The sequence below is a fragment of the Pseudophryne corroboree genome, chromosome 11 (genome assembly GCF_028390025.1).
Source record: "Pseudophryne corroboree isolate aPseCor3 chromosome 11, aPseCor3.hap2, whole genome shotgun sequence".
Lineage (NCBI taxonomy): Eukaryota > Metazoa > Chordata > Amphibia > Anura > Myobatrachidae > Pseudophryne > Pseudophryne corroboree.
The window spans coordinates 314,335,078-314,358,394 of NC_086454.1; the positions used below are offsets into that span (position 1 = coordinate 314,335,078).

At 47.3% G+C, this 23,317-nt stretch overlaps 1 protein-coding gene across 1 annotated transcript in view; it reads left to right on the top strand.

The window, feature by feature from the left end:
• The window catches only part of LOC134969588 (cytochrome b-245 light chain), a 91,547-nt gene that overhangs the window by 66,866 nt on the left and 1,364 nt on the right, over window positions 1-23,317 (top strand). The window contains exons 5-6 of the mRNA XM_063945647.1: window positions 22,982-23,063; window positions 23,162-23,317. The exon at window positions 23,162-23,317 is cut by the window's right edge and continues 1,364 nt beyond it. Of these exons, the coding sequence (XP_063801717.1) occupies window positions 22,982-23,063; window positions 23,162-23,317 (238 nt within the window). The remainder of the gene's footprint in view (window positions 1-22,981; window positions 23,064-23,161) is intronic.

Here is a 23,317-nt window from a genome sequence, read left to right on the forward strand (position 1 = left end):
CACTTGCCAGATCCTGTATCATGGCCCACCGCAGATCCAAGGATGTCCTCTTCCCCAGGTCGTTGCCACCTAGATGGACAACCAAGACCCTAGGAACTCCATGCTTGCTGGCCTGACTAACTAACCTACTCCTCAGCTCGCTCCACATCATCCCTCGCCAGCCAAGCCATCTGACACCCTGCGCTCCAAGCAACGCCTGAGCCCCTTCCGAGGCCACAAACCTGGCTGCCCAGTAAATGTAAGAGTGGCCAACCACCCAAATAGCCAAATTGTCTTCAAACCAACCTGAAGGGGAAAAGAGGGGTAAAATTGATTACTAAAAGGCTTATTAATTGCTTTCACCTGAAGGATCTGCCAAAAGAAAAACTTTAGTTCTCGCTATTGCAGCAGTCACGGCCTAGCCGATCTGCACCATGCTTCGTTGCCAATTTAAAGCGCAAATAGACACACAAAAGGGGGAAGTTCAAATAAAAACAAACGAAATTAATCAAGGGGGGGGGGGGTGTATAAAATGGGAAACGCATGTAAAAACTCAGCTGGAGGTGAAAGCGTAAAGACCTGCTGAGGGACTCTGATTAGAACAGATTAGCCGAATTGTAGATTAGAATTCAGTCCGTCAAGTCAGGCAAAAAATCGCAAAATAACTCCAGACCCCCGCTGCCGACTCATGCCAGCAACGACAAGTAGCTAATCCCTGAGTAGGATAACAAAAGGGGGAAACACCAACAGACGCACAACACCATAACTCACAGAACTGGAACAACATAATACATTGCAAATAAAACAAGGCACTAAGCGCAATCCGACCTCTCATGCAACGGGGCGAATATATCGTCTGTAACTTGACGACTTCCATCGCCCCACCGCCTGGATTTCAGTTCTGGAGAAACCCGCCGCAGCAGCCGACGTCGCCGCGCCTATTCGAAAGGAATGGGTACCAAACGCAGCGGGTGGGAGGCCCAAGCCCGCCAAACAACGACTCAGCATCCAACGGAACTGGTATTTCGTCACTGGCAGCCCGTCCTAATGCAATAGCCATGACCCCTCCCTAACGGGTCGCACCACCACATATTGCATTGCCAGACCTACTGGGCAAACGCTCTCCTCTTGCGCTGGAACCATAGTGACCCAGCGCCCTCTCCCCACTTGGTCCGTCTTAGAGCGCCGCAATCTGCACAGCAAGGACCTCTCACCCACTACAACGTCTCCGACCAGCATGCGCGAATCTGCTCTCTTGGAAGGCGCTACCAACTCCGAAACCCTAAAGGCCCCGTGGTAAGCCATTGAGAACGCCAAACTGAACAAAAGCGCCTCAAACCTGGACGACGCGACTCGCCCCACCGCCGCGATGACGGCCGGCAACAAAGCCGCATCGATGGGCCGCCTCCTATCTGGTGGCGTCGGCGCTACCCGCGCCCACCCTTTCATTGCCTTCCGCAGAACCTCGCTTTTTGTCACATCAGGGACGCCTCGCAGCTTGCAGAAAAATGAGACCCCAGCCAAGTACCGTGATACCACCGCTCGGGACCTACCGGAAACGTAAAGCTGCCAAATAAAAGAAAGCATCAGCCGATGCCTGCTCTTACCTTGTTGCTGACGACCTTGGACAAACTCCTCCCACTCGCTCCAAGCTTGTCCGTAAGCCCTGAGCGTGGCTGGCGCGACTGACCGCAACGCTAGACCCTCCAGTCCGGCCCGATCACCTGCCAAACATAACCGGGACAGTGAAAACCTTGCTCCTCGGCCTCGGGTGCCAAAACCCAAAACCTCTCCCACTGTCCACGCGACAAAGCGTCGGCAATTCCGTTCTCCAAACCGGGCACGTGTTGTGCCCGGAACCATAGGTTCCTACGCAAGCACGTCAAAAGCAATTGCCCAAGCACCCGCAGAACCACCAGCGATTTTGCCCTCTGGTTATTAATCGCATGCACCACGCCCAGATTATCGCATCTAAACAATATGCTGCGATTAGCCAACCGATCGCCCCAGACCTCCAACGCTACAATAATGGGAAAAAGCTCCAGAAGCACCAGATCTTTTGTTAGACCCTCGCTATGCCAGTTTGCCGGCCAGGATGCCGCGCACCAAGATCCCTCCAAAAAGCAACCGAATCCAGAGGCACCTGCAGCGTCGGTGAACAGCTGCAACCGCTCGCTGTCCACCGCTGGCGCTTGCCATATGTTCACTCCGTTGAAATCCTCCAGGAACGAGGCCCAAACGGCCAAATCCCTTTTTAATTCGGAGGACAAACGCACGAAATGATGAGGCCTGGCACACCCCGCCGTCGCCCTTTAAAGCTTCCGGCAGAAAACCCTGCCCATCGGTATTACCCGACAAGCAAAGTTCAGCATGCCCAGCAAGGACTGCGCCTGCCGCAGCGTAACTTTACGCGAGCCGTCGAACCGGCCAATGGTTTCGCGGAGCTTCGAAACCTTGTCCCGGGGCAGGCGACACTCTCCCGCCACCGTGTCAAGTTCAATCCCCAAAATTGACAAGCAGGAGGCCGGACCCTCCGTTTTGTCCACGGCCACGGGAACACCGAAGTGGTAAAAAAGAGCCCGGATGCTAAACAGCAAGTCGCCGCACCTTGCATCATTAGCCGGACCCGCACACAGGAAATCATCGAGGTAATGGGCAACCCCGTGACCGCCTGACGAAGACTCCACGCACCAATGAAGAAACGTGCTAAAGCGCTCGAAAAATGAGCATGAAACGGAACATCCCATCGGCAAACATTTGTCGATGAAATACTCCGCCCCAATCCGGAAACCCATAAAACGGAATGAGTCCGGATGCAATGGCAATAACCGAAAAGCTGACTCAACATCAATCTTAGCCATGAGGGCCCCGTTCCCGTAGCTGCGGACCATCTCTAGCGCCTCGTCAAATGACTGATACACCACCAAGCAATGAGCCGGTGGTATTGCGTCGTTGACCGACGCCCCCGGCGGGTAAGAAAGATGCTGGATGAGCCGAAAAGCGCCTGGAGTCTTCTTCGGAACCACCCCGACCGGAGAGATGACCAAGTCATCCACCGGGGGTGACCTAAACGGTCCCTCCACTCTGCCCAACCTGGCCTCCTTATCCACTTTCTCCCGCAGCACTACCGGCAAGGCTCGGGCAGATTGGAGGTTCCTCTGCGCGCGCACGGACACTTCACTCGCAACAGGCAAGCGAAAACCAAACTTAAAACCGTCAAACAAAAATTTTGCATCCCCTCTATTCGGATACAAATCCAACCACCGGACCATCGCTTCCAACTTAATTGGCGTTGGGGCTCTGCAGAGCGGTCCCGCTCTCGGCCTGCCTAGGGTACGCTTGTTTACCCCGAGTCCCCTGTCGACCGCCTTTGAAACAAGAGGAGGCTGGGTGGGCTCCTCCGCACTGCTGGCAGGAGTGACGAAAACGACACTGCTTGCCAAAGGAACATGTTCCGCTGTTAAACGCGAAACACTTTCCCCGCGTGGCAGGACGCCCTCCCCCGTGAACGGCCAATCCACCTGTCCTTGCAAATCCTCCGTCCGCGCTGGACCCCTGGGCTGGTGCGCCTGCGCGTCGCCCGCCCGCCACCTGTTTTTGAGGCTCCTCCTCCTGATGCGAGGCCCGGGTTACCTTGAGCCAGACCTCCACATCCTTAAATCCGAAGTCCATGACCCGTAAGCCGTCCTGTTTCTCCCGAAACTCCTGATCATACCGGCGCCATTCCGAGCCCGCGGATGTGCGCTGCATGTCGTGTACGAGATGCAGATACCGGATAACGTTCATGTGCTCTTCCGGCCTATCCTCCAAGTAGCATGCCGCAAACACCCAGAAACTGGCCAGCCAATTATCGAAGGACCTGAAAGCCTCCGCCCCCATGCCCTTCTTAGCGGCCGCCGCCTTATATTCCTTCTTCATGGCCTTTGTCAATACGAATATGTACACGAAGTCACCCCTACGGATCTTTTTGCGGCAGCTGTCTCGGAGTCCCCGCATCACTGCGGTGTACTCGCAGCGCACAACCCCAGGCAGATCGCGCCGCTTCTTAGCCCTACGCTCCTCCTCACTAACTTGCTTGCGCCGCTTACGCCTCTTCTGCTGCTTCGCTGCGCGCCTGGCAAATTTCGCCGCCCTCTTCCTTGCCCTAGAAGTGCTATCCACATCGGACGCCTGCGACGACAGAGAAGATGAAGAGGAGGAGGAAGAAAAGCTACGCGAACTCGAGCTCGTGGTTGAAACCGATACAGACTGTACCCACTCACCGGATGCAGTCGACCGCTCCGACCTGGAATCCTCATCCGCTTCAGCCCATACGTCGTCCTCCACGAAGTCCGCCAAATCCACCTCTTCGCGGTTCCCTGAAATAGACAAAGCAAAGGAGGACCCGGCCCGCGCTTGCGGCGCACGCCGGGCCCCACGCCTGGGAGGCGCTGTGGGTGCGCGCCCTTGTCCATCCTGCTCCGTACCTGGCTCAAGCTCCGCAGCGGCCGCCCCAAGCTCCCGGCAGGCTCGTGCCACCCGCTGCGCCGCTGAGGCCCTCTGCCTGCCAGGCCCACTGTCTCCCGCAGACTGGCCGAAATCTCTCACCGCCCTCGGGGAGGCTACTGCGGCTAGTGGCCCCAACGCCTCCACCACTGTGGCCAGAGCCGACGCCAGCGCCCCGGGAGGATCCCGCTTGCCGCGACCCCCTTCCACGGCCCCCGAAGGGCCTCCGGTCCGTGCCTGGGCGCGAACCCGCGCCCGCCGACTGACAGACGTGACCCGTGAACCCGGCACCCTCCGACCCGACGGGGAAGCGGGGGCCCCCCGACTGAGCCACCCACTCTCCCCCTCGGAGAACGCCTCCTCCCCGCCTAGCGGATCAGAAACATCACCCGATCCCGGGGAGGACCCGCTGTAACGCGAAGCGGCACGTCATGCGGCCGCTGACCCATTCCCTGTCCCCCCTCCTCCCCCGAGGGCCGCTGCACCCCGTCTCAGGAGGAGTGGCATGTGGATACAGAGAAAGTTGCGGTGCAGCAGCGCGCCTTCCCCCGCGAACTGTACTGCCCGCAGAGTGCTCACGCGCATACTGTGCGCGCTCCCCCCTTTTGTTCCTTTCCGTGGCCCCGTCCGCCAGCACAACTCACCTGCGCCCAGCGTCGCCGTCAAGCGGCAAATGCTGCACCCCCCTGCTGCGCCCCCTCCCCCTGGTGAACTCCGGCATCCGGGGTGTCAGGAGCGGGGACAGAGGTACTGGCGGCGCCGCTGTGCGAGCGTGGGCGCGCGCGCACCTCGTGCGCGCGTCCCACCTCCTCCCACCATAGGAGTCCCGGCCTGTGCTCCGTCCAAAGTCGCCGCGCGAGGCTCCCGGACAGGCCCCGCGCGGCGACCGCCCGATCCCCCTTCCTCCCTCTCTCCCCGCCCGGCACTTGCACTCGGCCGCGGCAAGGGAGGAGAGATAGGGGCCGAGGTTGCACCTCCGGAGCGCCTTCCGCGGCGCGCATGCGCGTGCCCGACATCGCCATGGACTCCAATGATCCCTGAGGCGAGGGCCGCAGCCCGTCAACCTCAGGGCGGCCTGCAAGGACCTCCGGTCTTCCACGCCGCCCCCGCCTGGCCGACCCGGCCCTTAGCGGCGAGGCCGACCTGGCCCGCCGTGGAACGCCCGTGCTTGTGGAGGCCCCGGGGGAGGGAGCCCCGTCCCCCAGGCCACCCACCTCATCCCCTGGCCCAGCTCGACCGCCTGACCCGCGGTACCGAGCCGGGGGCCGTAACACACGCTGAGGGCGGGCAGACATTGTAGCAGGGATAATTAAAGGAAGAGAGGAGGAAGTACTACCAGGGGGGTGGTAATCTGTGTAAAAATTTGCACAGTTATGTGTAAACAAATGCCTGCACTGCAGCACAGGAAGTACTACCAAGGGAGGGGGGGGTAATCTGTGTAAAAATTTGCACAGTTATGTGTAAACAAATGCCTGCACTGCAGCACAGGAAGTACTACCAAGGGAGGGGGGGTAATCTGTGTAAAAATTTGCACAGTTATGTGTAAACAAATGCCTGCACTGCAGCACAGGAAGTACTACCAAGGGAGGGGGGGTAATCTGTGTAAAAATTTGCACAGTTATGTGTAAACAAATGCCTGCACTGCAGCTCTCACCTACCAAAGCAAATCACCACCAAGAGAACTAAGATGGCCTCACCTTCCCTATATATATCAAACCCTCCCCTTAAAAAGGCTGTACTTTCCTAACAGCTAGGTCCACCCCTCACCAGATGTTTAACTCTTTCCTTTCCTATGCAGTCAATTCTCTCTCCTTATACATATACAGTCTATGCAGCGCCGCCTGTGACAGGATGAGTAAGGAGTGAATGTGTATTATACATATACAGTCTATGCAGCGCACCTGTGACAGGATGAATAAGGAGTGAATGTGTATTATACATATACAGTCTATGCAGCGCACCTGTGACAGGATGAATAAGGAGTGAATGTGTATTATACATATACAGTCTATGCAGCGCACCTGTGACAGGATGAATAAGGAGTGAATGTGTATTATACATATACAGTCTATGCAGTGTCGCCTGTGACAGGATGAATAAGGAGTGAATGTGTATTATATATATAGTCTATGCAGCGCACCTGTGACAGGATGAATAAGGAGTGAATGTGTATTATACATATACAGTCTATGCAGCGCACCTGTGACAGGATGAATAAGGAGTGAATGTGTATTATATACAGGTTGAGTATCCCATATCCAAATATTCCGAAATACGGAATATTCCGAAATACGGACTTTTTTGAGTGAGAGTGAGATAGTGAAACCTTTGTTTTTTGATGGCTCAATGTAAACAAACTTTGTTTAATACACAATGTTATTAAAAATATTGTATTAAATGTCCTTCAGGCTGTGTGTATAAGGTGTATATGAAACATAAATGAATTCTGTGAATGTAGACACACTTTGTTTAATGCACAAAGTTATAAAAAATATTGGCTAAAATGACCTTCAGGCTGTGTGTATACGGTGTATATGTAACATAAATGCATTCTGTGCTTAGATTTAGGTCCCATCGCCATGATATCTCATTATGGTATGCAATTATTCCAAAATACGGAAAAATCCCATATCCAAAATACCTCTGGTCCCAAGCATTTTGGATAAGGGAGACTCAACCTGTATATACAGTCTATGCAGCGCACCTGTGACAGGATGAATAAGGAGTGAATGTGTATTATACATATACAGTCTATGCAGCGCACCTGTGACAGGATGAATAAGGAGTGAATGTGTTGTATTATACATATACAGTCTATGCAGCGCACCTGTGACAGGATGAATAAGGAGTGAATGTGTATTATACATATACAGTCTATGCAGCGCTGCCTGTGACAGGATGAATAAGGAGTGAATGTGTATTATACATATACAGTCTATGCAGCGCACCTGTGACAGGATGAATAAGGAGTGAATGTGTATTATACATATACAGTCTATGCAGCGCTGCCTGTGACAGGATGAATAAGGAGTGAATGTGTATTATACATATACAGTCTATGCAGCGCTGCCTGTGACAGGATGAATAAGGAGTGAATGTGTATTATACATATACAGTCTATGCAGCGCACCTGTGACAGGATGAATAAGGAGTGAATGTGTATTAGACATATACAGTCTATGCAGTGTTGCCTGTGACAGGATGAATAAGGAGTGAATGTGTATTATACATATACAGTCTATGCAGCGCTGCCTGTGACAGGATGAATAAGGAGTGAATGTGTATTATACATATACAGTCTATGCAGCGCTGCCTGTGACAGGATGAATAAGGAGTGAATGTGTATTATACATATACAGTCTATGCAGCGCACCTGTGACAGGATGAATAAGGAGTGAATGTGTATTATACATATACAGTCTATGCAGCGCTGCCTGTGACAGGATGAATAAGGAGTGAATGTGTATTATACATATACAGTCTATGCAGCGCACCTGTGACAGGATGAATAAGGAGTGAATGTGTATTATACATATACAGTCTATGCAGCGCACCTGTGACAGGATGAATAAGGAGTGAATGTGTTGTATTATACATATACAGTCTATGCAGCGCACCTGTGACAGGATGAATAAGGAGTGAATGTGTTGTATTATACATATACAGTCTATGCAGCGCACCTGTGACAGGATGAATAAGGAGTGAATGTGTATTATACATATACAGTCTGTGCAGCGCTGCCTGTGACAGGATGAATAAGGAGTGAATGTGTATTATACATATACAGTCTATGCAGCGCACCTGTGACAGGATGAATAAGGAGTGAATGTGTATTATACATATACAGTCTATGCAGCGCACCTGTGACAGGATGAATAAGGAGTGAATGTGTATTATACATATACAGTCTATGCAGCGCACCTGTGACAGGATGAATAAGGAGTGAATGTGTATTATACATATACAGTCTATGCAGCGCTGCCTGTGACAGGATGAATAAGGAGTGAATGTGTATTATACATATACAGTCTATGCAGCGCACCTGTGACAGGATGAATAAGGAGTGAATGTGTATTATACATATACAGTCTATGCAGCGCTGCCTGTGACAGGATGAATAAGGAGTGAATGTGTATTATACATATACAGTCTATGCAGCGCACCTGTGACAGGATGAATAAGGAGTGAATGTGTATTATACATATACAGTCTATGCAGCGCACCTGTGACAGGATGAATAAGGAGTGAATGTGTATTATACATATACAGTCTATGCAGCGCACCTGTGACAGGATGAATAAGGAGTGAATGTGTATTAGACATATACAGTCTATGCAGTGTTGCCTGTGACAGGATGAATAAGGAGTGAATGTGTATTATACATATACAGTCTATGCAGCGCTGCCTGTGACAGGATGAATAAGGAGTGAATGTGTATTATACATATACAGTCTATGCAGCGCACCTGTGACAGGATGAATAAGGAGTGAATGTGTATTATACATATACAGTCTATGCAGCGCTGCCTGTGACAGGATGAATAAGGAGTGAATGTGTATTATACATATACAGTCTATGCAGCGCACCTGTGACAGAATGAATAAGGAGTAAATGTGTATTATATATACAGTCTATGCAGCGCACCTGTGACAGGATGAATAAGGAGTGAATGTGTATTATACATATACAGTCTATGCAGCGCTGCCTGTGACAGGATGAATAAGGAGTGAATGTGTATTATACATATACAGTCTATGCAGCGCACCTGTGACAGGATGAATAAGGAGTGAATGTGTATTATACATATACAGTCTATGCAGCGCACCTGTGACAGGATGAATAAGGAGTGAATGTGTATTATACATATACAGTCTATGCAGCGCTGCCTGTGACAGGATGAATAAGGAGTGAATGTGTATTATACATATACAGTCTATGCAGCGCACCTGTGACAGGATGAATAAGGAGTGAATGTGTATTATACATATACAGTCTATGCAGCGCACCTGTGACAGGATGAATAAGGAGTGAATGTGTATTATACATATACAGTCTATGCAGCGCTGCCTGTGACAGGATGAATAAGGAGTGAATGTGTATTATACATATACAGTCTATGCAGCGCACCTGTGACAGGATGAATAAGGAGTGAATGTGTATTATACATATACAGTCTATGCAGTGTTGCCTGTGACAGGATGAATAAGGAGTGAATGTGTATTATACATATACAGTCTATGCAGCGCACCTGTGACAGGATGAATAAGGAGTGAATGTGTATTATACATATACAGTCTATGCAGTGTTGCCTGTGACAGGATGAATAAGGAGTGAATGTGTATTATACATATACAGTCTATGCAGCGCACCTGTGACAGGATGAATAAGGAGTGAATGTGTATTATACATATACAGTCTATGCAGTGTTGCCTGTGACAGGATGAATAAGGAGTGAATGTGTATTATACATATACAGTCTATGCAGTGTTGCCTGTGACAGGATGAATAAGGAGTGAATGTGTATTATACATATACAGTCTATGCAGTGTTGCCTGTGACAGGATGAATAAGGAGTGAATGTGTATTATACATATACAGTCTATGCAGCGCACCTGTGACAGGATGAATAAGGAGTGAATGTGTATTATACATATACAGTCTATGCAGCGCACCTGTAACAGGATGAATAAGGAGTGAATGTGTATTATACATATACAGTCTATGCAGCGCTGCCTGTGACAGGATGAATAAGGAGTGAATGTGTATTATACATATACAGTCTATGCAGCGCACCTGTGACAGGATGAGTAAGGAGTGAATGTGTATTATACATATACAGTCTATGCAGCGCAGCCTGTGACAGGATGAATAAGGAGTGAATGTGTATTATACATATACAGTCTATGCAGCGCAGCCTGTGACAGGATGAATAAGGAGTGAATGTGTATTATACATATACAGTCTATGCAGCGCACCTGTGACAGGATGAGTAAGGTGTGCGTGTATATTATACATATACAGTCTATGCAGCGCACCTGTGACAGGATGAATAAGGAGTGAATGTGTATTATACATATACAGTCTATGCAGCGCTGCCTGTGACAGGATGAATAAGGAGTGAATGTGTATTATATATATACAGTCTATGCAGCGCACCTGTGACAGGATGAATAAGGAGTGAATGTGTATTATACATATACAGTCTATGCAGCGCACCTGTGACAGGATGAATAAGGAGTGAATGTGTATTACAGGTTGAGTATCCCATATCCAAATATTCCGAAATACGGAATATTCCGAAATACGGACTTTTTTGAGTGAGAGTGAGATAGTGAAACCTTTGTTTTCTCTATCGTCCTAGTGGATGCTGGGGTTCCTGAAAGGACCATGGGGAATAGCGGCTCCGCAGGAGACAGGGCACAAAAAGTAAAGCTTTTCCAGATCAGGTGGTGTGTACTGGCTCCTCCCCCTATGACCCTCCTCCAGACTCCAGTTAGATTTTTGTGCCCGGCCGAGAAGGGTGCAATCTAGGTGGCTCTCCTAAAGAGCTGCTTAGAAAAAGTTTAGCTAGGTTTTTTATTTTACAGTGATTCCTGCTGGCAACAGGATCACTGCAGCGAGGGACTGAGGGGAGAAGGAGTCAACTCACCTGCGTGCAGGATGGATTGGCTTCTTGGCTACTGGACATCAAGCTCCAGAGGGACGATCACAGGTACAGCCTGGATGGTCACCGGAGCCGCGCCGCCGGCCCCCTTGCAGATGCTGAAGTCAGAAGAGGTCCAGAATCGGCGGCTGAAGACTCCTGCAGTCTTCTAAAGGTAGCGCACAGCACTGCAGCTGTGCGCCATTTTCCTCTCAGCACACTTCACACGGCAGTCACTGAGGGTGCAGGGCGCTGGGAGGGGGGCGCCCTGGGAGGCAAATGTAACCTATATAAAGGCTAAAAATACCTCACATATAGCCCCCAGAGGCTATATGGAGATATTTAACCCCTGCCTGATTTCTCTAAATAGCGGGAGACGAGCCCGCCAGAAAAGGGGCGGGGCCTATCTCCTCAGCACACGGCGCCATTTCCTCTCACAGCTCCGCTGGTCAGGACGGCTCCCAAGTCTCTCCCCTGCACTGCACTACAGAAACAGGGTAAAACAGAGAGGGGGGGCAAATTTATGGCGATATTTTGATATAACAAAGCAGCTATAAGGGAGCACTTATTATAAGGCTTTCCCTGATATATATATATAGCGCTTTTGGTGTGTGCTGGCAAACTCTCCCTCTGTCTCCCCAAAGGGCTAGTGGGTCCTGTCTTCGTTAGGAGCATTCCCTGTGTGTCTGCTGTGTGTCGGTACGTGTGTGTCGACATGTATGAGGACGATATTGGCGTGGAGGCAGAGCAATTGCCAAATATGAGGATGTCACCCCCTAGGGAGTCGACACCAGAATGGATGCCTTTATTTATGGAACTACGGGATAGTGTCAACACGCTAAAGCAGTCGTTTGACGACATGAGACGGCCGGACAATCAATTAGTGCCTGTCCAGGCGACTCAAACACCGTCAGGGGCTGTGAAACGCCCTTTGCCTCAGTCGGTCGACACAGACCCAGACACAGGCGATGACTCCAGTGGTGACGGTGACGAATCAACCGTATTTTCCAGTAGGGCCACACGTTATATGATTTTGGCAATGAAGGAGGCGTTACATTTAGCTGATACTACAGGTACCACTAAACAGGGTATTATGTGGGGTGTGAAAAAACTACCTATAGTTTTTCCTGAATCAGAAGAACTAAATGACGTGTGTAATGAAGCGTGGGTTGCCCCTGATAAAAAGCTGATAATTTCAAAGAAATTACTGGCATTATACCCTTTCCCGCCAGAGGTTAGGGAGCGCTGGGAAACACCTCCTAGGGTGGACAAGGCGCTAACACGCTTATCTAAACAAGTGGCGTTACCCTCTCCTGAGACGGCCGCACTTAAAGATCCATCAGATAGGAGGATGGAAAATATCCAAAAAAGTATATACACACATGCAGGTGTTATACTACGACCAGCTATAGCGACTGCCTGGATGTGCAGTGCTGGGGTAGTTTGGTCAGAGTCCCTGATTGAAAATATTGATACCCTGGACAGGGACAATATTTTACTGTCGTTAGAACAAATAAAGGATGCATTTCTTTATATGCGTGATGCACAGAGGGATATCTGCACACTGGCATCACGGGTAAGTGCTATGTCCATTTCGGCCAGAAGAGCTTTATGGACGCGACAGTGGACAGGCGATGCGGATTCAAAACGGCATATGGAAGTTTTGCAGTATAAAGGGGAGGAGTTATTTGGAGTCGGTCTATCAGATTTGGTGGCCACGGCTACAGCCGGGAAATCCACCTTTCTACCTCAAGTCACTCCCCAACAGAAAAAGGCACCGACCTTTCAACCGCAGCCCTTTCGTTCCTTTAAAAATAAGAGAGCAAAGGGCTATTCATATCTGCCACGAGGCAGAGGTCGAGGGAAGAGACAGCAACAGGCAGCTCCTTCCCAGGATCAGAAGCCCTCCCCGGCTTCTACAAAAGCCTCAGCATGACGCTGGGGCTTCTCAAGCGGACTCGGGGACGGTGGGGGGTCGTCTCAAAAATTACAGCGCGCAGTGGGCTCACTCGCAAGTAGATCCCTGGATCCTGCAGATAATATCTCAGGGGTACAGGTTGGAATTAGAGACAGATCCACCTCGCCGTTTCCTGAAGTCTGCTTTACCAACGTCCCCCTCCGAAAGGGAGACGGTTTTGGAAGCCATTCACAAGCTGTACTCTCAGCAGGTGATAGTCAAGGTACCTCTTCTGCAACAAGGGAAGGGGTATTATTCCACTCTTTTTGTGGTACCGAAGCCGGATGGCTCGGTAAGGCCTATTCTAAATCTGAAGTCCTTGAACCTGTACATAAAGAAGTTCAAGTTCAAGATGGAGTCACTCAGAGCAGTGATAGCGAACCTGGAAGAGGGGGACTTTATGGTATCCTTGGACATCAAGGATGCGTATCTCCACGTTCCAATTTACCCCTCACACCAGGGGTACCTCAGGTTCGTTGTACAAAACTGTCACTATCAGTTTCAGACGCTGCCGTTCGGATTGTCCACGGCACCTCGGGTCTTTACAAAGGTAATGGCCGAGATGATGATTCTTCTTCGAAGAAAAGGCGTATTAATTATCCCATACTTGGACGATCTCCTAATAAGGGCAAGGTCCAGAGAACAGCTAGAGATGGGATTAGCACTGTCTCAAGAAGTGCTAAAACAGCACGGGTGGATTCTGAATATTCCAAAATCCCAGTTAATGCCGACAACTCGTCTGCTGTTCCTAGGGATGATTCTGGACACGGTTCAGAAAAAGGTTTTTCTCCCGGAGGAAAAAGCCAAGGAGTTATCCGAGCTTGTCAGGAACCTCCTAAAACCAGGAAAGGTGTCTGTACATCAATGCACAAGAGTCCTGGGAAAAATGGTGGCTTCTTACGAAGCAATTCCATTCGGCAGATTCCACGCAAGAATTTTCCAAAGGGATCTGTTGGACAAATGGTCAGGGTCGCATCTTCAGATGCACCTACGGATAACCCTGTCTCCAAGGACAAGGGTGTCTCTTCTGTGGTGGTTGCAGAGTCCTCATCTATTGGAGGGCCGCAGATTCGGCATACAGGATTGGATCCTGGTGACCACGGACGCCAGCCTGAGAGGCTGGGGAGCAGTCACACAAGGAAGAAACTTCCAGGGAGTATGGACGAGCCTGGAAACGTCTCTTCACATAAACATTCTGGAACTAAGAGCAATATACAATGCTCTAAGCCAGGCAGAACCTCTGCTTCAAGGAAAACCGGTGTTGATCCAGTCGGACAACATCACGGCAGTCGCCCATGTGAACAGGCAGGGCGGCACAAGAAGCAGGAGTGCAATGGCAGAAGCTGCAAGGATTCTTCGCTGGGCAGAGAATCATGTGATAGCACTGTCAGCAGTGTTCATCCCGGGAGTGGACAACTGGGAAGCAGACTTCCTCAGCAGACACGATCTTCACCCGGGAGAGTGGGGACTTCATCCAGAAGTCTTCCACATGCTGGTAACCCGTTGGGAAAGACCAATGGTGGACATGATGGCGTCTCGCCTCAACAAAAAACTGGACAGGTATTGCGCCAGGTCAAGAGATCCGCAGGCAATAGCTGTGGACGCGCTGGTAACGCCTTGGGTGTACCAGTCGGTGTATGTGTTTCCTCCTCTGCCTCTCATACCAAAAGTATTGAGAATTATACGGCAAAGAGGCGTGAGAACGATACTAGTGGTTCCGGATTGGCCAAGAAGGACTTGGTACCGGGAACTTCAAGAGATGATCACGGAAGATCCGTGGCCTCTACCTCTAAGGAGGGACTTGCTTCAGCAGGGTCCCTGTCTGTTTCAAGACTTACCGCGGCTGCGTTTGACGGCATGGCGGTTGAACGCCGGATCCTAAAGGAAAAAGGCATGCCGGAAGAAGTCATTCCTACTTTGATTAAAGCAAGGAAGGAAGTAACCGTGCAACATTATCACCGAATTTGGCGAAAATATGTTGCGTGGTGCGAAGATCGGAGTGCTCCGACGGAGGAATTTCAACTGGGTCGATTCCTACATTTCCTGCAATCAGGATTGTCTATGGGTCTCAAATTGGGATCTATTAAGGTTCAAATTTCGGCCCTGTCGATTTTCTTTCAAAAAGAATTGGCTTCAGTCCCTGAAGTCCAGACCTTTGTTAAGGGAGTGCTGCATATACAGCCTCCTGTGGTGCCTCCAGTGGCACCGTGGGATCTCAATGTGGTTTTGGACTTCCTAAAATCTCATTGGTTTGAACCACTAAAAAAAGGTGGATTTGAAATATCTCACATGGAAAGTGACCATGCTTCTAGCCCTGGCTTCGGCCAGGAGAGTGTCAGAACTGGCAGCTTTATCTTACAAAAGCCCATATCTGATTTTCCATTCGGACAGGGCAGAACTGCGGACTCGTCCGCATTTTCTCCCTAAGGTGGTGTCAGCATTTCATCTGAACCAGCCTATTGTAGTGCCTGCGGCTACAAGTGACTTGGAGGACTCCAAGTTACTGGACGTTGTCAGAGCATTAAAAATATATATTGCAAGGACAGCTGGAGTCAGAAAATCTGACTCGTTGTTTATATTGTATGCACCCAACAAGATGGGTGCTCCTGCGTCTAAGCAGACGATTGCTCGTTGGATCTGTAGCACAATCCAACTTGCACATTCTGTGGCAGGCCTGCCACAGCCTAAATCTGTAAAGGCCCACTCCACAAGGAAGGTGGGCTCATCTTGGGCGGCTGCCCGAGGGGTCTCGGCATTACAACTCTGCCGAGCAGCTACGTGGTCAGGGGAGAACACGTTTGTAAAATTTTACAAATTTGATACTCTGGCTAAGGAGGACCTGGAGTTCTCTCATTCGGTGCTGCAGAGTCATCCGCACTCTCCCGCCCGTTTGGGAGCTTTGGTATAATCCCCATGGTCCTTTCAGGAACCCCAGCATCCACTAGGACGATAGAGAAAATAAGATTTTACTTACCGATAAATCTATTTCTCGGAGTCCGTAGTGGATGCTGGGCGCCCATCCCAAGTGCGGATTATCTGCAATAATTGTACATAGTTATTGTTAACTAATTCGGGTTATTGTTGAAGGAAGCCATCTTTCAGAGGCTCCGCTGTTATCATACTGTTAACTGGGTTTAGATCACAAGTTGTACGGTGTGATTGGTGTGGCTGGTATGAGTCTTACCCGGGATTCAAAATCCTCCCTTATTGTGTACGCTCGTCCGGGCACAGTACCTAACTGGAGTCTGGAGGAGGGTCATAGGGGGAGGAGCCAGTACACACCACCTGATCTGGAAAAGCTTTACTTTTTGTGCCCTGTCTCCTGCGGAGCCGCTATTCCCCATGGTCCTTTCAGGAACCCCAGCATCCACTACGGACTCCGAGAAATAGATTTATCGGTAAGTAAAATCTTATTTTTTGATGGCTCAATGTACACAAACTTTGTTTAATACACAAAGTTATTAAAAATATTGTATTGAATGACCTTCAGGCTGTGTGTATAAGGTGTATATGAAACATAAATGAATTGTGTGAATGTAGACACACTTTGTTTAATGCACAAAGTTATAAAAAATATTGGCTAAAATTACCTTCAGGCTGTGTGTATAAGGTGTATATGTAACATAAATGCATTCTGTGCTTAGCTTTAGGTCCCATCACCATGATATCTCATTATGGTATGCAATTATTCCAAAATACGGAAAAATCCCATATCCAAAATACCTCTGGTCCCAAGCATTTTGGATAAGGGATACTCAACCTGTATACATATACAGTCTATGCAGCGCACCTGTGACAGGATGAATAAGGAGTGAATGTGTATTATACATATACAGTCTATGCAGCGCACCTGTGACAGGATGAATAAGGAGTGAATGTGTTGTATTATACATATACAGTCTATGCAGCGCACCTGTGACAGGATGAATAAGGAGTGAATGTGTATTATATATATACAGTCTATGCAGCGCACCTGTGTCAGGATGAATAAGGAGTGAATGTGTATTATACATATACAGTCTATGCAGCGCACCTGTGACAGGATGAATAAGGAGTGAATGTGTATTATACATATACAGTCTATGCAGCGCACCTGTGACAGGATGAATAAGGAGTGAATGTGTATTATACATATACAGTCTATGCAGTGCACCTGTGACAGGATGAATAAGGAGTGAATGTGTATTATATATATACAGTCTATGCAGCGCACCTGTGACAGGATGAATAAGGAGTGAATGTGTATTATACATATACAGTCTATGCAGCGCACCTGTGACAGGATGAGTAAGGCATGAATGTGTATTATACATATACAGTCTATGCAGTGTTGCCTGTGACAGGATGAATAAGGAGTGAATGTGTATTATACATATACAGTCTATGCAGCGCACCTGTGACAGGATGAATAAGGAGTGAATGTGTATTATACATATACAGTCTATGCAGCGCTGCCTGTGACAGGATGAATAAGGAGTGAATGTGTATTATACATATACAGTCTATGCAGCGCACCTGTGACAGGATGAGTAAGGAATGAATGTGTATTATACATATACAGTCTATGCAGCGCACCTGTGACAGGATGAATAAGGAGTGAATGTGTATTATACATATACAGTCTATGCAGCGCTGCCTGTGGCAGGATGAATAAGGAGTGAATGTGTATTATACATATACAGTCTATGCAGCGCACCTGTGACAGGATGAGTAAGGAGTGAATGTGTATTATACATATACAGTCTATGCAGCGCACCTGTGACAGGATGAATAAGGAGTGAATGTGTATTAGACATATACAGTCTATGCAGCGCACCTGTGACAGGATGAATAAGGAGTGAATGTGTATTATACATATACAGTCTATGCAGCGCACCTGTGACAGGATGAATAAGGAGTGAATGTGTATTATATATATACAGTCTATGCAGCGCACCTGTGACAGGATGAATAAGGAGTGAATGTGTATTATACATATACAGTCTATGCAGCGCTGCCTGTGACAGGATGAATAAGGAGTGAATGTGTATTATATATATACAGTCTATGCAGCGCACCTGTGACAGGATAAATAAGGAGTGAATGTGTATTATACATATACAGTCTATGCAGAGCACCTGTGACAGGATGAATAAGGAGTGAATGTGTATTATACATATACAGTCTATGCAGCGCTGCCTGTGACAGGATGAATAAGGAGTGAATGTGTATTATACATATACAGTCTATGCAGCGCACCTGTGACAGGATGAATAAGGAGTGAATGTGTATTATACATATACAGTCTATGCAGCGCACCTGTGACAGGATGAATAAGGAGTGAATGTGTATTATACATATACAGTCTATGCAGCGCTGCCTGTGACAGGATGAATAAGGAGTGAATGTGTATTATACATATACAGTCTATGCAGCGCTGCCTGTGACAGGATGAATAAGGAGTGAATGTGTATTATACATATACAGTCTATGCAGCGCACCTGTGACAGGATGAATAAGGAGTGAATGTGTATTATACATATACAGTCTATGCAGCGCACCTGTGACAGGATGAATAAGGAGTGAATGTGTATTATACATATACAGTCTATGCAGCGCTGCCTGTGACAGGATGAATAAGGAGTGAATGTGTATTATACATATACAGTCTATGCAGCGCACCTGTGACAGGATGAATAAGGAGTGAATGTGTATTATACATATACAGTCTATGCAGCGCACCTGTGACAGGATGAATAAGGAGTGAATGTGTATTATACATATACAGTCTATGCAGCGCTGCCTGTGACAGGATGAATAAGGAGTGAATGTGTATTATATATATACAGTCTATGCAGCGCACCTGTGACAGGATGAATAAGGAGTGAATGTGTATTATACATATACAGTCTATGCAGCGCACCTGTGACAGGATGAATAAGGAGTGAATGTGTATTATACATATACAGTCTATGCAGCGCACCTGTGACAGGATGAGTAAGGAGTGAATGTGTATTATACATATACAGTCTATGCAGCGCTGCCTGTGACAGGATGAATAAGGAGTGAATGTGTATTATACATATACAGTCTATGCAGCGCACCTGTGACAGGATGAATAAGGAGTGAATGTGTATTATATATATACAGTCTATGCAGCGCTGCCTGTGACAGGATGAATGAGGAGTGAATGTGTATTATATATATACAGTCTATGCAGCGCAGCCTGTGACAGGATGAATAAGGAGTGAATGTGTATTATACATATACAGTCTATGCAGCGCACCTGTGACAGGATGAATGAGGAGTGAATGTGTATTATATATATACAGTCTATGCAGCGCAGCCTGTGACAGGATGAATAAGGAGTGAATGTGTATTATACATATACAGTCTATGCAGCGCACCTGTGACAGGATGAATAAGGAGTGAATGTGTATTATACATATACAGTCTATGCAGCGCTGCCTGTGACAGGATGAATAAGGAGTGAATGTGTATTATACATATACACTACAGTCTATGCAGCGCACCTGTGACAGGATGAATAAGGAGTGAATGTGTATTATACATATACAGTCTATGCAGCGCACCTGTGACAGGATGAATAAGGAGTGAATGTGTATTATACATATACAGTCTATGCAGCGCTGCCTGTGACAGGATGAATAAGGAGTGAATGTGTATTATACATATACACTACAGTCTATGCAGCGCACCTGTGACAGGATGAATAAGGAGTGAATGTGTATTATACATATACAGTCTATGCAGTGTTGCCTGTGACAGGATGAATAAGGAGTGAATGTGTATTATATATATACAGTCTATGCAGCGCACCTGTGACAGGATGAATAAGGAGTGCACGTGTATTATACATATACAGTCTATGCAGCGCACCTGTGACAGGATGAATAAGGAGTGAATGTGTATTATATATATATACAGTCTATGCAGCGCACCTGTGACGGGATGAATAAGGAGTGAATGTGTATTATACATATACAGTCTATGCAGCGCACCTGTGACAGGATGAATAAGGAGTGAATGTGTATTATATATATACAGTCTATGCAGCGCACCTGTGACAGGATGAATAAGGAGTGAATGTGTATTATATATATACAGTCTATGCAGCGCTGCCTGTGACAGGATGAGTAAGGAGTGCACGTGTATTATACATATACAGTCTATGCAGTGTTGCCTGTGACAGGATGAATAAGGAGTGAATGTGTATTATACATATACAGTCTATGCAGTGTTGCCTGTGACAGGATGAATAATGAGTGAATGTGTATTATACATATACAGTTTATGCAGCGCACCTGTAACAGGATGAATAAGGAGTGAATGTGTATTATATATATACAGTCTATGCAGCGCACCTGTGACAAGATGAATAAGGAGTGAATGTGTATTATACATATACAGTCTATGCAGCGCACCTGTGACAGGATGAATAAGGAGTGAATGTGTATTATATATATACAGTCTATGCAGCGCACCTGTGACAGGATGAATAAGGAGTGAATGTGTATTATATATATACAGTCTATGCAGCGCTGCCTGTGACAGGATGAGTAAGGAGTGCACGTGTATTATACATATACAGTCTATGCAGTGTTGCCTGTGACAGGATGAATAAGGAGTGAATGTGTATTATACATATACAGTCTATGCAGCGCCGCCTGTGACAGGATGAATAATGAGTGAATGTGTATTATACATATACAGTTTATGCAGCGCACCTGTGACAGGATGAATAAGGAGTGAATGTGTTGTATTATACATATACAGTCTATGCAGCGCACCTGTGACAGGATGAATAAGGAGTGAATGTGTATTCTACATATACAGTCTATGCAGCGCACCTGTGACAGGATGAATAAGGAGTGAATGTGTATTATACATATACAGTCTATGCAGCGCCGCCTGTGACAGGATGAATAAGGAGTGAATGTGTATTATACATATACAGTTTATGCAGCGCACCTGTGACAGGATGAATAAGGAGTGAATGTGTATTCTACATATACAGTCTATGCAGCGCACCTGTGACAGGATGAATAAGGAGTGAATGTGTATTATACATATACAGTCTATGCAGCGCTGCCTGTGACAGGATGAATAAGGAGTGAATGTGTATTATACATATACAGTCTATGCAGCGCTGCCTGTGACAGGATGAATAAGGAGTGAATGTGTATTATACATATACAGTCTATGCAGCGCTGCCTGTGACAGGATGAGTAAGGAGTGAATGTGTATTATATATATACAGTCTATGCAGCGCTGCCTGTGACAGGATGAATAAGGAGTGAATGTGTATTATACATATACAGTCTATGCAGCGCACCTGTGACAGGATGAGTAAGGAGTGAATGTGTATTATACATATACAGTCTATGCAGTGTCGCCTGTGACAGGATGAATAAGGAGTTAATGTGTATTATACATATACAGTCTATGCAGCGCACCTGTGACAGGATGAATAAGGAGTGAATGTGTATTATACATATACAGTCTATGCAGCGCACCTGTGACAGGATGAATAAGGAGTGAATGTGTATTATACATATACAGTCTATGCAGTGTCGCCTGTGACAGGATGAATAAGGAGTGAATGTGTATTATACATATACAGTCTATGCAGTGTCGCTTGTGACAGGATGAATAAGGAGTGAATGTGTATTATACATATACAGTCTATGCAGTGTTGCCTGTGACAGGATGAATAAGGAGTGAATGTGTATTATATATATATACAGTCTATGCAGCGCACCTGTGACAGGATGAATAAGGAGTGAATGTGTATTATATATATACAGTCTATGCAGCGCTGCCTGTGACAGGATGAGTAAGGAGTGCACGTGTATTATACATATACAGTCTATGCAGTGTTGCCTGTGACAGGATGAATAAGGAGTGAATGTGTATTATACATATACAGTCTATGCAGTGTTGCCTGTGACAGGATGAATAATGAGTGAATGTGTATTATACATATACAGTTTATGCAGCGCACCTGTGACAGGATGAATAAGGAGTGAATGTGTTGTATTATACATATACAGTCTATGCAGCGCACCTGTGACAGGATGAATAAGGAGTGAATGTGTATTCTACATATACAGTCTATGCAGCGCACCTGTGACAGGATGAATAAGGAGTGAATGTGTATTATACATATACAGTCTATGCAGCGCTGCCTGTGACAGGATGAATAAGGAGTGAATGTGTATTATACATATACAGTCTATGCAGCGCTGCCTGTGACAGGATGAATAAGGAGTGAATGTGTATTATACATATACAGTCTATGCAGCGCACCTGTGACAGGATGAATAAGGAGTGAATGTGTATTATACATATACAGTCTATGCAGTGTCGCCTGTGACAGGATGAATAAGGAGTTAATGTGTATTATACATATACAGTCTATGCAGCGCACCTGTGACAGGATGAATAAGGAGTGAATGTGTATTATACATATACAGTCTATGCAGCGCACCTGTGACAGGATGAATAAGGAGTGAATGTGTATTATACATATACAGTCTATGCAGTGTCGCCTGTGACAGGATGAATAAGGAGTGAATGTGTATTATACATATACAGTCTATGCAGTGTCGCCTGTGACAGGATGAATAAGGAGTGCACGTGTATTATACATATACGGTCTATGCAGCGCCGCCTGTGTCAGGATGAGTAAGGAGTGAATGTGTATTATACATATACAGTCTATGCAGCGCAGCCTGTGACAGGATGAATAAGGAGTGCCCGTGTATTATATATATACAGTGGAGATCAGACTTCTATACTGTATATACTGGGTAACTGAGGAGGTGCCGAGGGGGTAAATTTTGTGTCTCGCCCCAGGGTTTTATATATGCATCCTTTATCAACATGACAACAATTATACTACTCCATTCCCACAGGTTGGCAGTGCCCGGAGGATTCATCCTGGCCACCATCTTGGGCACAGTGTGTCTTGGTATCGCAGCCATTATTTACCTCCTGGTGAGTATTCCGGATGTTATTGGGGCATATTAGGGGGTAACTGAGATGTGCCTCTCTTGCCTTCCCGCCAGCACTGACACCTCTTCTGTTCTCTATAGGCTGCGATATGTAAAGAGGAATGGCAACCCATCGAGGTGCAAGCAGCGCCAAAACTGAGAGTGGCAGAGACCATTAAGCATCCACCACAAAATCCCCCTCCCCGGCCTCCCCCCGAGGTGCGCCGCAAGCAGGTGGACGAGGGACATGTCAACCCC